This window comes from Stigmatopora nigra, chromosome 13, assembly GCF_051989575.1.
Source record: "Stigmatopora nigra isolate UIUO_SnigA chromosome 13, RoL_Snig_1.1, whole genome shotgun sequence".
Classification (NCBI taxonomy): domain Eukaryota; kingdom Metazoa; phylum Chordata; class Actinopteri; order Syngnathiformes; family Syngnathidae; genus Stigmatopora; species Stigmatopora nigra.
Genome location: NC_135520.1, coordinates 13,531,681 through 13,547,848, shown reverse-complemented (window position 1 = coordinate 13,547,848; position 16,168 = coordinate 13,531,681). Strand labels below are relative to the sequence as shown.

At 38.9% G+C, this 16,168-nt stretch overlaps 1 protein-coding gene across 5 annotated transcripts in view; it reads right to left on the bottom strand.

The window, feature by feature from the left end:
* Nucleotides 1–16,168, bottom strand: part of dicer1 (dicer 1, ribonuclease type III) — a 172,366-nt gene that overhangs the window by 11,477 nt on the left and 144,721 nt on the right. For all 5 annotated transcript variants that reach the window (XM_077730529.1, XM_077730532.1, XM_077730528.1 and 2 more), the window contains 3 exons: nucleotides 14,316–14,568; nucleotides 8,195–8,463; nucleotides 2,398–2,560 (listed from right to left, as the gene is read on the bottom strand). In XM_077730529.1, coding sequence (XP_077586655.1) covers nucleotides 2,398–2,560; nucleotides 8,195–8,463; nucleotides 14,316–14,568 — 685 coding nt within the window. The remainder of the gene's footprint in view (nucleotides 1–2,397; nucleotides 2,561–8,194; nucleotides 8,464–14,315; nucleotides 14,569–16,168) is intronic.

Here is a 16,168-nt window from a genome sequence, read left to right as displayed (position 1 = left end):
CTAAATGTCTTTCGGCAAGTAGACCGGCCACGGTTTGCTAGAGAGCATTTGGATGATCCAGAAGAAGACTGGGAGAATGTGTTATGGTCAGATAAAACCAAAATAGAACTTTTTGGTAGAAACAGGTTCTCGTGTTTGGAGGAGAAAGGATACTGAATTGCATCCGAAGAACACTATGCCCACTGTGAAGCATGGGGTTGGAAACGTCATGCTTTGAGGCTGTTTTTTCTGCAAAGCGACCAGGACCACTGATCTGTGTAAAGGAAAGAATGAATGGGGCCATGTATCGAGGGATTTTAAGTGAAAATCTCCTTCCATTAGCAACGACATCGAAGATGAGACTTGGCTGGGTCTTTCAGCATGAAAAATGATCCTAAACACAGCCAGGGCAACAAAGTAGTGGCTTCGTAAGAAGAATTTCAAGGTCCTGGAGTGGTCTAGCCAGTCTCCAGGTCTCAACCCCATAGAAAATCTGTGGAGGGAGTTGAAACTCCGTGCTGCCCATCAACAGCCCCAAAACATCACTGCTCTAGAGATCTGCATGAAGAACTGAGACAAAATACCAGCAGTAGTGTGTGAAAAGCTTGTTTTCTGTAACTCTTTTACGGAGAATGTTTGGCCTCTGGGTACATAAAGTATTGAGATGAACGTTTGGTATTGACCAAATACTTATTTTCCACCATGCTTTGCAAATAGATTCTTTTAAAATTTATGAAAGTGACTTTCAGTTTTCTTTTCCACATTGTCCCTCATGGTTTAGGTTTACCCATGTCGACAATTACAGGCCTCTCTAATCTTTTCAAGTAGGACAACTTGCACAACTGGTGGTTGAATAAATACTTATTTGCCCCACTGTAAGTGGCTGGCGATGTGCGCTCAGTGCCAGCGCTGTTCTGCCATTTTTGGGTTACCAGTCAAATTTGTAGTTATGTCGACAATTGCTGCAAAAATATGTTAATGCATTAAACGGACACAATCGGAAAATAAATGTTCAATGTACAGAAATCTGTTTATTAATCACTAGCAATAACCTCTAAAGATACATATGCATATGTGTAATGTTTAGGGTTAGGGTTGATTCAAAGATTACAGTGTTACTTGTTTATTCATAACTTTAAGATTTTATAATCAAGTACGTAAACTCCCAAAGTATACCAGGACCGAGAGGGTATACGGTTGTGGTCAAAAGTTTACATACACTTGTGAAGAACATAATATCACGGCTCACTTGAGTTTCCAGTTAGTTCTACAACTCTGATTTTTCTCTGATAGTCATTGGAACAGATACTTCTTTGTCAAAAAAAAAAAAAAAAAAACATTCATGAAGTTTGGTTCTTTTATGACTTTATTGTGGTTGAGCAGAAAAAAAGTGATCAAATCTGCTGGGTCACAAATATACATACAGCAGCGCTAACATTTAGTAATGTGTCCCTTGGCCATTTTCACTTCAATTAAGCACTTTTGGTAGCCATCCACAAGCTTCTGGAAAGCTTCTGGTTGAATCTTTGACCATTCCTCTTGACATAATTGGTGCAGTTCCTTTAAATTTGATGGCTCTCTGACATGCAATTGTTTTTTCAGCATTGTTCCCAAGTTCCCGATGGTGTTTGTGTAGGGACTTTGGGAAGGCCATTCTAGCCTGACTTAGCCATTCCATTACCACTTCTGATGTGTTTGGGGTCATTGTCCTGTTGGAACACCCAACTACGTCCAAGACACAGCCTTTGGGCTGATGACTTGAGGTTATTTTGAAGAATTTGAAGGTAATCCTCCTTCTTTATTATCCCATTTACTCTTTGTAAAGCACAAGTTACATTGGCAGTGAAACAGCCCCACAGCATGATACTACCTGTTTCGCTGCTAATGTAACTGGTGCTTTACAAAGAGTAAATGGGATAATGAAGGAGGAGGATTTCCTTCAAATTATTCAAAATAACCTCAAGTCATCAGCCCAAAAATTAGGTCTTGGGCGTAGTTGGGTGTCCCAACAAGACAATGACCCCACACACATCAAAAGTGGTAATGGAATGGCTAAATCAGGCTAGAATTAAAGTTTTCGAATGGCCTTCCCGAAGTCCTGACTCAAACCCCATTGAGAACTTGTGGACAAAGCTGAAGAAACAAGTCAATGTCAGAAAGCCATCAAATTTAACTGAACTGCAACAATTCTGCCAAGAGGAGTGGTCAAAGATTCTACCAGAAGCTTGTGGATGCCAATGTGAATGTTTTATGTGACAAAGAAGTATCTGTTACAATTACTCTATCAGAGAAAAACTGGAAACTCAAGAGATCTGTATGTAAAATTTTGACAACTGTACATTCTTGACATTAAGCTTTCAATTTTTCACAACTGAATAATTATATTATTAATGATTTAATTCATGATTTTTTCCTCACCAATAAGAGGTCTCATCATTGGATAATAAACTTGCCACACCTTCTCCAATGACATGCCACTGTCCATGTAAATGGCTCCAGCGAGCGACTCGAAAATATCACCCATGGCCTTGGGGACTTCAATGTCTTCTTCTTTCTCCTCATCTTCTTCAGAGCGTCGAAGCTGAGATAAAAACAAATAATATGGAAGAGAAACAATGTCAAATAATATACGTTTTTAAAAAAACCCAAGAAACTAAGAAAAGTAAAGGCTGATTGACAAATTTATCTTTTTTTTACCACGAGTACAACAATGGTCTCCATGGAAATTTGTGTACTACAAGCATAATCATCCTAAACCAGGGGTGCTCAATATGTGGATTGCGATCTACCAGTAGATTACACAAACAATAAGATTTGATCCAGTCTGTTTGTTTCTTCAGCTATTCAGCTCATGAAATATATTTTGTTGGTCTTGTTTTCCGATCATAACACAGGAGGCTACGGTGGAAGGTCATTGGTACTCTCATTGGTCAATCCCACGCCATGAACCGATCACACGGTGAATATGAGTTCCTCTGAGTTATGTTTGCCATGCAGCAAAACATAGTCTCTTGCACCTTAACATGAAATTAGGCATTGAGTTTTCTTTTCTTCTTTTTGGAATACTTAGTAGACCCAGCAATGCACTGAATCTCGACAAGGTGAACAGCAAAATAGCAAAGGGTCACTGGAGTGATGGAAAGTATATCAACATACACAACTGTTGAGCTTTGTCGGGAGCCTGAAAAAAGGAAGATCAGAGGAGGTTGTGTTCTTGAAAAGAAAATATTGGAGCAAAAGAGTTGTTACATCCCTGCTTGTCCCAAACCATTCTGTTTGAAGTAGTAGTGTTTCCTCGGTTATCAAGGTTAATGGGGACCGGGACCACCCGCGATAAGTGAATTTCCGCGAAGTAGGGACTCCCCTTCGAAAATGCTTAATTTGAATTGAATTAAAAAAATATTTTTTTAAAAATGTCTTTTACTCCCCTGTATACAGTACACCATATAGAATACAGGTAGAGAGAGTGAAATTCATGTTATAACAAAAAACCTGTAAAATATGTTGTTTCAATGTAATATTTGTATTTTTTCCCCCCAAAAAAATCTGCGAAGCTCTGAGTCCGCGATAGCTGAACCGCGAAGTAGCGAGGGAACACTGTACCACCAGACTGTTGGGAAGAGTAGATCTAACATGATTACACACTACAAGTATATTTATTTGAGATGTGATCTATTTCAGCAGTCCTCAACCTTTTTCCCACAGCGGACCGGTATATATCTTTCAATTTTCTTGCGGATCAGCTAGTGGGGAGGGCGACAACTCAAGACGAAATTGTGTGGGGGAGTGGTTAGTGCACGAACGACAGCCTCGACGGCCCAAAAAAAAAAGGCCCAAGCATTATTTATTACATGCAGAAGCGCTCGGCGTTGCCGGCCTTAGTAAGGGTTTGGAGTAGTGCTCGTTTGCGTGGGTGTGGGCTGAAAGTAGATGTGTAAGACGCCCATGAATATTTTTCAAATTTCCCAACGTGCGCATGGCGTGGCCATGTGGAGTTTCACCGTGCGCAGGCCGTATTTTTTAATGGGAAGCACTCCTTTTCACTGCACACTAACATTAGTACTTCTGTGCACCCCGTGTTGTAAGGCTGGAGGCAATCAGTTAGGGTGAAACAGGGATGTGGGTTTTCATAGAAGTCGAGATCCAACCGAGGTTGTTGTCGCTTGTATTTTTTTTCTTTGCATGCATGGTATGCCAATGAATACTTTGAGCGCGGGTTAAGAAAAGGCGCTAAGTTTTGCCCCAATTCGTCCTTCCGCTTCACTGCACGCTGACCTTTTTTTTTTTTAAACAGCGTTTTCAGTAAATACCGGTATGAAATGTTATTGATTGTTGATTTGTGGCTCTGCTAAAATAAAATGATAATAAAAAAAAAACTGAAAATTGGCTTGAATCTTCTGAACGGCCAGATTCAAAACCCCGGACATTTTTGTTGAAATCCAGCAGATTAGTTGCAATCGGAGCGTATTTGTTTTGATATTTTATCGGTTTTCTTTGCTGTTAAGAGGCCCAAAATGTTGAAATTACAGAATAACACCCCTGATGGCAGATTGCGAATCCGTGTCGAATTTGGTGTAAATCAGGTCATTTTTTTGGAACCCAATTTTTTACGCTTTTCGATAGTTGTTGAAAACATTTCTATACAAACCCCTCACAGATTTGCAGACTTCAAGACACACAAAGCCACATTTCAAATTTTTGCGGACCCCTTCTCCTTTGATGTGCAAGATGCCCCACCTGAGCTTCAAATGGAGCTCATTGACCTGCAGCGAAACTCTGCACTCAAAGCCAAGTTCAGGGAGGTGAGTGGAAGCAGACAAGCTTGGGCAATTTTTGAGAGAGTTGACCCCCAGTGTCCCTGAACTGTCCCGAATGTTCAAGCGGACCATGTGCCTTTTTGGGAGCACATACTTGTGTTAGAAACTCTTCTCCACCTTGAACTTCAATAAGTCCAAGTATAGGTCCAGACTTACTGATGAGCATTATTGGGGTAGACCTGCCAACTGGCTTAATAATTGTTTGTTCATGTCGAGCCGATGTGGCCAAACTGGTTTTATTATTGTTTGTTAGGACAGTGGAATGTAGGATAAGCCAACTAACTGGCCTTGCAATTGTTTGTTCGCACTACGAATTGTAAGATAGCTAACTAGCTAGCCTTGCAAATGTTTCCTTGTATTGTGGACTATGGCCAACTCACTTTGGAACTGTTTGTTCGAAACGCGCAATATGAGATAGGCTGCGGCAGTTTGTGTGTGCTCTAAAAATATCGTGTTTGCATACAACTTAAACCTGCTAATGTCTAACCATATTAGCCCAAAGTTTTGTTTACAAAAGCTCTGTCCTACATCACTGTCTTAGAAATATTACCCTTTAGTTCCTATAAAAAGACTGAGCTTTGTTCATTCAGAGAGAATTGCGAAGAAGCAGGCTGTGAGAGGTTCACAGCTGTCGGAGCATTCTCTAACCATCCTGCAGTCGGGTAATAAACCTATTTCGTATTTAAATCGATCTCACTCGTTCTTAACCTGCTCCTGAAGTTGTATTTTCAGACCTATCACAATACAATTCAAAAATCGGTCCATGAGATTGATGACAACATGGACGGACGGAGCCATTGACCCTGTCATGTCCTTGTACAAAAGCATATGTGTACAAAAAAGAAAAAGCAGTCACAACACCCCATCACCATGTTCCTCGTGTCAAAAACCTCCTGAAGATTCGATCGAGGAACCAATGCCTCTCAAATCTGACGAAAAGGATGGACTAATACTCCCAATCGGCATTTCTTTTCTAAATCAAGCGAAGAGGAACAATTCTGACTGCGAGTACAGTATTTATAGAACTTACAGATTATATTTGGGTATTTATACGTTACAGCCTTTTTATATTACAATAACATTTGACAAATATTCTTTCTGATAATTGTACTTGTTTTTGAATTTTTACATAGGTGTGGAAACATGTAGTGTGGTCGAAAAAATAGGGGTGATCCTACTTTGCGGTTTTTCGATTATCGCGGCGGTCATGTCTGGTCTGAATTAACTGAGAAATTCAAGGGTTTATTGTACTCCGGTTTCCTCCCACATTCCGAAAACATGCATGGCAGGCTGATTAAATTGCCCTAGGTATAAGTGTGAGCGTGAATGGTTGTCTGTCTCCTTGTGCCCGGTGCTTGGCTTGCCCATTGTTAGCTGGTATAGACTCCAGCACCCCAGTGATCCTTGTGAGGAGCAATACAGAAAATGAATCAATGAATAGCCCTTAAAGCTCACCGAAAGAATGCCCAAAATAGAAAAGCAGTTATGAAAGAAAAGGGTAGTACTTTGAAGAGACTAGAACAGGCATGTCCAAAGTCCGGCCCGCGGGCCAATTAAGGCCCGTGGACAAATTTTTACCGGCCCACGGCCTCTATCATGAAATCAATAATACACGGCCCGCCAGCACTGTTGACCACAGTATAAAATAAATGTGTACAAAAAGCTATTTTTCACTTCACCAGAAGATGGCAGTAGCCCTGTGGCCGCACTCTGGCCGCCGTGACCCTTGCGTCATTGTTTCAGCCCAGCCCATTTCTAACATGTAAACAAGAAAAGGAAAGTTGACCGCGAGGGCCGCCGCTTCCAGGACAAGTGGAAATTTGAGTATTTTTTCCCTGAAATACGAAACAACTGTGTCTGCCTAATTTGCCAAGAGACTGTGGCTGTTTTCAAGGAATTCAACATTAAGAGGCACTACCAGACGAAACATGCTAGCTACGACAAGCTAACTGGGAACGAACGCGGTGAAAAAGTGAAGCAACTGAAAGCTGTTTTAACGGCACAGCAAAGCTTTTTCACAAGAGCCCGTGAGTCAAATGAAAATGCCACAAAGGCAAGCTACAAAGTGGCAACGCTAATTGCAAAGCACTGCAAACCTTTCAGTGACGGTGAATTTATTAAAGACTGTGTAATGAAAATGGTTGAGAAAATTTGTCCCGCGAAGAAGCAAGAGTTTGCCAATATTTGCCTGGCTCGTAATACTGTGGCACGGAGAATTGAAGACGTTTCATTAGATATTAAGAGACAGTTAGAGGCAAAAGGAACTGAGTTTGACTTTTTCTCGTTAGCGTGCGATGAAGACCTGGACTACATACTGCAGTCAAGATCCCAGTATCACCCTTCACATTAGTGCAGGCAAGATATTTGTTAAGTCCTCTGAGTTGAATAAATTCTTAAATCTCAGTTCATTATTTTTTTTGTGATGGTCAAAATCACAGTTTGAATATGCAGTGATCATTGTTTTGTTTTCAGCACTGTTCCTACAGTGAGCATATAATAGTGAATAATATGTGATGTTTCACATGAACTTAAAAATCCTTGATAGTTTTTTTTATTTTTTTGTGGTTTGTGATTTCGGTAAAAACCTAAATGTAAAAAAAATGTAAAAGTAAAAGTATGCCATTTGTAATTAAAAAAAATCCCAAAAAGTTAATTTGCATTTAATGTTAATGGTTCAAAGAATGTCAGGCTAAAAGTCGGCCCGCACACATTTTCACCTTACCAAATCTGGCCCTCTTTGCAAAAAGTTTGGACACCCCTGGACTAAAATATCATAGCTTTTGCATCCTTGTGTTTTTACGTACAACTGTTGTCTTTCATCATTTTGATCTCTTTGGGAGAATTTATAGTTTAAATAGTCCTGAAAAAATGTGGTGGACTGGTGACACAAGTGGTTAGTGCGTCGGCCTCACAGATCTGGAGTCCTGGGTTCAGCAGGCTAAGGTATCAATAGAAGTTAAAGAAGAAATTAAATTAAAAAAATATCAAAAAGCATGCAACTAATGCAAGGTCGGCCCGTGGATCGAGGTGTTAACGCGTTGGCCTCACAGTTCTAGGGTTCAAATCCAGTTCACTTCTACCCGTGTGGAGTTTTCATGTTCTCCCCTGTGTGGGTTTCCTCCGGGTTCTCTGGTTTCTTCCCACATTTCAAAAACAAAACATGCATGGTAGGAAGGGACACTATAAATTGCCCCTAGGTCTGGGTGTGATTGTGCATGGTTGTCCTGCAATCGGCTGGCCACTGATTCAGGGTGTCCCCTGCCTCTGGCCCGAAGTCAGCTGGGATAGGCTCCAGCACCCTCTAATGAGGATAAAGTGGTTCCGAAAATGAGATGAGATGAAAAAACATTAAATAATCTGTGACCAAATGATTGGCTGTCACTAATACATACACTTACCTCCGAGTCCATGCCTTGCATCTCATTTTTTTCGAGTTGAAACTGCACAAAGTCATCAATAACATGGAAAAGTTCCGGTGAAATAGATTTAAAGTACTTGTGGTAGTCATACTTCACAGCCAGAGAGGCAAATATTGTGTTGTTAACAAGTGCTGAGCGCAGATCAGTGAGTACACCAGGTGAATGTTGTCGTGGGTCTTCATAAAGGTGCTTTGTAATGAGGTAGTCAAGTATTGCATCACCAAGGAACTCCAAACGTTGATAACAATCTGAAGAGTCAAGAACAGTCATAGGTATAGGTGAGATGAATAAAAACAAATGAAACTAGATCGTATTTTTATATCAAGTATTTTTTGTATTTTTTTGTTATTTTGGTATTTATTTTGTTGAGTTAAATTTGTAAGTGAAAACAAAACAAAAAAAAATACTTTACATTACATTACTGCCAAATAAATGTGTATTAATCTAAATTGGTCTTTACATTTCATTTGTTTTGAGCTATATAGAGTTCCGTTCAGCTACAAATTCCACAGATAGGGCATGGCATTTTACTGTACAAAAACGACTTTGAACCAGAGTACACAATAAGGCAAAATATCCTCGGATAGAATCGGGGGAAAAACCCCACCGATGTGTGTAAAAGCTCTGACTAAAAAGCTTCTGGTAGATTAATCAGACTGATTTTTAAAAAGGTCCTACTGACCCACTATAGATCTAAAAAATGCATAGAATTGTCAAATGTTCTCATAAAGAGATTTATAAGCTATGTCAACAGCGTCTACAAAAGGGGTGGGCTCTTATAGCTGCAGATGATGGACAAATGTGCAAAAGACAAAAAAGAAAGTATATATATATATTTAGCCAATAAATAAAACATGCAAAGACATGAAAATTTTGATGACGCTTCTTTTCCCTCACACCATACATTTCTTGGGCCCAAAATAAAAATTAAAGGATAAACTTGCATTAATCACATTAAAAAATATTCAAGTAATGTTTTGGACGCACTCCACCCATCCTACTCTAAACAAGATTAATAAACAAAATTTAAAGTTTCATGCCACATGACTTGGTCATCTTAAAATTGATGAGTTTAACCAAGTAGTTACACATGTACGACCAATCAAACGAAGCCAAACATTTCTTATATTTATGTACTTATTTTATTATTCGTCAATGAGTTATGGCTGGATAGTCATACTTATGTGAGTTATTAGCAAACTGGCTGTTGTTGTGTTAGTCTCAGAAGCTTAAAGTTCCTCTAAAGTCAAACTAAAATGGGAAAATGAGAGAAATTGGCTTGTCCTCTCAATTGTAGGTGTCCATGCCATATGTCCTTCACACTCCTGGCACTTTCTAGTGTTATTGCTAGTGCAATTAGCATGATTCCTCTATTTAGACGATTCTGCATTTTTGAAACATACGAGCCAGAATACAATTATGAAGGAAAGGCAGCGTGTTTCTGAGTGATTCAGCAGAACGGCACAGTATATTTTCCTTATTCCCCCTTTTCAAATGATCAGTTTGCATTATTGTCTGTGTAACCCACGTCTCATGTTTTAACTGTGATTTTCCATTTTTAGTGCAATATATAAACAATATATGCAATCTAGACTAAATGAATAGATGCCTAAATAATGTTGGGACAAATGTCAACTTACACCCATTGTAGTCAATATATCACAGGTGACTGGGGGAGCCGAGTTGTGGAGGTGGAGCAGATATGTGGTGGCGTTGTGACAAGAGAGATAAGATACGGTTGCATTAACCGGCATAAAATACAATGTGCAGCTCTGTTACGGTCATGCCGAGGCGTCGTGGCGCGATCGGGGAGATTCGGACACAGTAGCGGGGAAGCAGGACAGAACGAGACAGGCTGTTCTCATGACAGTAACTTTAATGACTCAAAAGCTTTACAAAATAACAAGGTCTTGTATATCCCAAAACGAAACAGAACCGGAATATGGGGAATAATACCTTGTAGCTATGTATGCTGTGACACGTGGTTTGTCACACAGGACCGATCCGACAATGACTAACCATTTGCGTGGTGTTTAAATACCCACATCGGGAGGTAATCAAGGATCGTTTGCAGCTGCTTTAACCTGACGGCAAGCCAGGAGGGACAAACGAGCCACTCCTGACACTTGCTTTTGCTTTAAGTTTACAAAACTATGCTTTGTAAAATGCTTACTCGCTGCAAAGACAGGGAGAGTCAGAGATTAACTAAACTGGTGGGCGGCTTGTATACGGCTAAATACGGTAAGTGTGGGGGATTAAGGGGTTTAGTTAAAGTATCTCTTCATTTTTCAGTACCGTATTCATGCGCATATAAGCCGCCCACACATGTAGGCCGCACCCTTAAAATTGTTGAATTGTAAAATTTCTCACATATAAGCCACCCCAATAGGGAGTTTAAATGTTACAATGAAAGGAAAATCTTAAGAAAAATAATCGCACATAGTATTTTTGAGATATTGTATGAATCAAAAGCACATCATTAGGGTCTATATCATAAGGAAGTTAATAAGCCTGTCTTTGTAAATGCAAAATATAAAATTATTCAATTTGAAAAAGTCTATCCTGATGAGAATTTAACGCTTTTAATGACAGAAATTACAATTCTTACCAGACGTTTAAAATACTGTGGTAGCCATATTGCTTCAAATACCTCGATTCGTTCGATGCTTCATATAACTGCAATAGTTGCCACTTTCAAATAAGAAATAAAACAAAGAAAAAAAATCAAAGTGGCATTTGTTTTGTTTCAAAATCACATGCACAACAACTAAACCTCAATTCAAAAGAGATACAGTGTCTCTCTATACAGGAGGTGTGTCCGTAGCGGTATACTTTTCAACATCTCCCACCACAACCCCAGTCTCTCCTTCTCATCTCTGTTGATTTTAACCATGCTTCCTTGGCTTCTACTCTCCCCACCTTCACTCTGTGTGTGAAGTGCCACACCAGGAAAAAAACTGGACCTGCTGGATGCCAACACAAAGTAGACATACAGCTCAGTCCCCCTGGCCCCAATGGGCCGCTCAGACCACAACCTGGTCCATCTGATCCCCACCTACATCCCTATGGTGAGGAAAATTCAAAACCTGAATCACAGAATATATTAACTTCTGTATTGAAAACATTGTACCCTCCAAGTAGGTCCGTTGTTTCTACAACAGAAAGCTGTTGGTCACCAGGGATCTAAGGGCCCCCCTGAACAAGAAGGAAAGGGCTTTTAGGTCTGGGGAGAAAGAGAGTGTGAAAATGGTCCAGAAGGAGCGGAAGAGAGATAAGGAAGGGAAGGACCACCTACAGGTAAAAGCTGAAAAACCAACTCCAGAGAGGCAACACCAAAGAGGTCTGGAGGAGCTTGAGGACCATTTCGGGCCATGGAGGCAACAGTGAGAGAGACCTGGAATCGGGAGACAGGGAGTGGGACAATGAAATTAATCAGTTATTTAACAGATTAAGCCCTGCTCCCACTCCCCTGACCCCCCGGACCAGAAGCAACTCTCCCCCCTCGTTCTCCTCCTCTTCCTGCCCCTCTTCCACCGGTCTCTGTATTACTCTCGATCAGGTGATAAAACAGCTAAAGAAGATCGAGGCAAGGGAAGCGACCGGTCCAGACGGCCACAGCTCCAGACTACTTAGAGTGTGCGGATCAGCTTGGCAAAGACTAAACCTCAGACTCAGTCGGCAGAAGGTCCCCACCTTTTGGAAAACATCCTGTGTGGTCCCAGTACCAAAGACTGCGAACCCCAGGGAGGCAAACAACTTCAGGCAAGTAGCATTAACCTCTCGCCTGATCAAGACATTGGAGAGGATCAACATCAATCACCTCAACCCCCTCATGAATTCAGAGCTGACCCTCTGCAGTTCGCCTATCATCCAGGCATTGGTGTGAAAGATGCTACCACCTACCTGATGCACGGGTCTCTTTCACACCCGGAGAACACTGGAAGCATGGTGACAATGTTTTTTGACCTCTCCAGTGGGTTCAACACCATTCAGCTGGTCCTACTGAGAGGGAAACTAGAAGAGGCTGGAGTAAGGAACCATCTAGCCACATGAATCATCGACTTCCTCACGGACAAACCACAATATGTGAGATTCCAGGACTGTACGTCTGACGTGGTAGCTTGCAGCACGGTGGGCCCACAAGCGACAGTGCTCTCCCCACTCCTCTTCTTCCTCTACACATCAGACTTCGAACAAAATACAGTCACCTGCCACCTCCGGAAGTTCTCTGACGGCACCGCTATCGTTGGACGAGTGACGGATGGGAACGACCTGGAGTACAGGCGAGTCATCACAGCCTTTGTTGGCAGGTGTAGGCAAAGCCACCTCTACATCAACACCAGTAAAACAAAGGAAATGGTTGACTTTCGGAGGAATCCTCAAAAGACTACACAGGTGAACATCCACGGTAGACATTGATATCGTGGAGAATTGAAGTAGCCGGGTGTTCATCTCAACAACAAACTAGACTGGTCCATAAACATATATGCCCTGTACAGAAGGGCCAGAGCCGTCTCTACCTACTGAGGAGTATACGGTCCTTTGCAGTGTGCAGGGCACTGCTGAGGACTTTCTACGACACTGTGGTGGCATCTATTGTTTTATTCAGTGGTCTGTTGGAGATGCGGGAGCACGGAGAGGGACATGAACAGGCTGAATAAGCTGGTCAGGAGGGCCAGCTCTGTTCTGGGCTGTCCTTTGGACTCTGTGGAGGAAGTGGTAGAGCGGAGGATGCTGACCAGGAAGGTGTCCATAATAGATCTCCCACCCCCTGCATGAGTCTGTGCAGTCTCTCTGAAGCTCTTTCAGCAATAGACTGCTGCACCGTCATTGCAGGGCGCAATGAGCGCTGCCACTGATCCTTCCTCCATCATATATATATATATATATATATATATATATATATATATATATATATATATATATATATATATATATATATATAACTATATATATATATATATATATATATATATATATATATATATATATATATATATATATATATATATATATATATATATATATATATATATATAACTATATATATATATATATATATATATATATATATATATATATATATATATATATATATATATATATATATATATATATATATATATATATATATATATATATATATATATATATATATATATATATATATATATATATATATATATATATATATATATATATATATATATATATATATATATATATATATATATATATATATATATATATATATATATATATATATATATATATATATATATATATATATATATATATATATATATATATATATATATATATATATATATATATATATATATATAGTTAGAGATATATATAGATATTTATATATATATATATATATAAATATATATATATATATATATATATATATATATATATATATATATATATATATATATAGTTAGAGATATATATAGATATTTATATATATATATATATATATATATATATCTATATATATATATACACACATATATATATATATATATATATATATATATATATATATATATATATATATATATATATATATATATATATATATATATATATATATATATATATATATATATATACACATATATATATATACACACACACACGTGTGTTACCTATCTATTTACGTCTAAAATGCCTTTCCAATTTCTGCATCCTCACCCTCTTGCTACTGTGATAACAAAATTTCCCGAATACGGGATGAATAAAGTTATCTAATCCAATAAAGGCTGATATTTTAGTGATTGACCACAGAACCTTTGATCAGCCTGAACAATAATTTGGTTGTGATGACATGGTAAACGAGCATATCTATCAAGGCTACTTGATTACGGGATGAATAAAGTTAACCAATCCAATCTCTGTGGGTGGGTGCAATAATAGCATGAGATACACACTGCGCAGGTATCAAGGCTAATATTTTAGTAATCGACCACATAACCTTCGATCAGCCTTAAAAACAATTTGGTTGTGCCGACATGGTAAATGAGCATATCTATCAAGGCTCCTCACGTCTGGCCAGTCAGAACACTTTAACTAGGTTGTGTCTAATTCTTACCTGTGATGGTGTTGTAATGGTAGGAAGCATGAGTGAAAGCTTGCAGTAGATAAGCCTTGTTCTGAAATGTGTAGTTTATCTTTTTTTCAAAATTTCCAAAGCCAGATATAAGATGATTGAGAGTTCGCTCTGCATCTGAATGTTCAAGCATACATCGTGGTGGGATTTTCAACCAGCCGTAGCTCATTTCACCAGCTGTGTGTGGTCTGTGCTGAATTTCTTCAGTCAAGTTTCCTCTCTGGATTGGTAACACCTGCCACCGTCACCCAAAAAAAAAGTTATTTAATGATAAAGTTCCAGCCCCAACTGTAGACCACCAGAAAAAAATGTTTTATGATAAGGAAGTGTCGAATAGCATTTAAAGGCACTGTCAACAAAATAAATTTATTTTCAAATGATCAATAATGTACTTGATTAATGGCAGCCTTAGTCAATAAATAAGCTAATATTTTTGACTTGATTTGTTGCTTTAAATGACATGAGAAGTGGTCATTGAAAATTATCACCTTTTCCAAATTTACCTGGGGAAAATTCTGACACATACATTTATTGATTTGATGCTCAAGTGAGACGCAAAAGAACAAATTAAATGGGGACACTGAAATGTAGAGTTAGGCGTCATCTGAACGTGACCGATGATATACCTTTCCTGAAGCTGAAGTGAATTATATGTGTTTGATTGACTTAATAAAGGAAAAATACATATAAATGAACATATACAATAACATAATTAATAAATAACATACTTAGGCTTCAGCTTTCACGGTTTCACTCCATCGCAGATTTTTATATATCTATCTATCTATATCTATATCTATATCTATATCTATATCTATATCTATATCTATATCTATATCTATATCTATATCTATATCTATATCTATATCTATATCTATATCTATATCTATATCTATATCTATATCTATATCTATATCTATATCTATATCTATATCTATATCTATATCTATATCTATATCTATATCTATATCTATATCTAGGTAGAGAGAGGTAGAGAGAGGTAGAGAGAGGTAGGGAGAGGTAGGGAGAGGTAGAGAGAGAGAGAGAGAGAGGTAGAGAGAGGTAGGGAGAGGTAGGGAGAGGTAGAGAGAGAGAGAGAGGTAGAGAGAGAGGTAGAGAGAGGTAGAGAGAGAGGTAGAGAGGTAGAGAGAGAGGTAGAGAGAGAGGTAGAGAGAGAGGTAGAGAGAGAGGTAGAGAGAGAGAAAGAGAGAAAGAGAGAAAGAGAGAAAGAGAGAAAGAGAGAGAGAGAGAGAAAGAGAGAAAGAGAGAGAGAGAAAGAGAGAGAGAGAAAGAGAGAGAGAGGTAGAGAGAAAGAGAGGTAGAGAGAAAGAGAGGTAGAGAGAAAGAGAGGTAGAGAGAATGAGAGGTAGAGAGAAAGAGAGGTAGAGAGAAAGAGAGGTAGAGAGAAAGAGAGGTAGAGAGAAAGAGAAGTAGAGAGAAAGAGAGGTAGAGAGAAAGAAAGAGAGAAATAGAAAGAAAGAGAGAGAGAAATACAGAGAAAGAGAGAGAAAGAGAGAGAAAGAGAGAAAGAAAGAGAGAGAAAGAGAGAAAGAAAGAGAGAGAAAGAGAGAAAGATAGAGAGAGAGAGAAAGAGAGAGAAAGAGAGAAAGATAGAGAGAGAAAGAGAGAGAAAGAGAGAAAGATAGAGAGAGAAAGAGAGAGAAAGAGAGAAAGAGAGAGAAAGAGAGAAAGAGAGAAAGAGAGAAAGAAAAAAAGAGAGAGAAAGAGAGAAAGAGAGAAAGAGAGAAAGAGAGAGAAAGAGAGAAAGAGAGAGAAAGAGAGAGAAAGAGAGAAAGAGAGAAAGAGAGAGAAAGAGAGAAAGAGAGAGAAAGAGA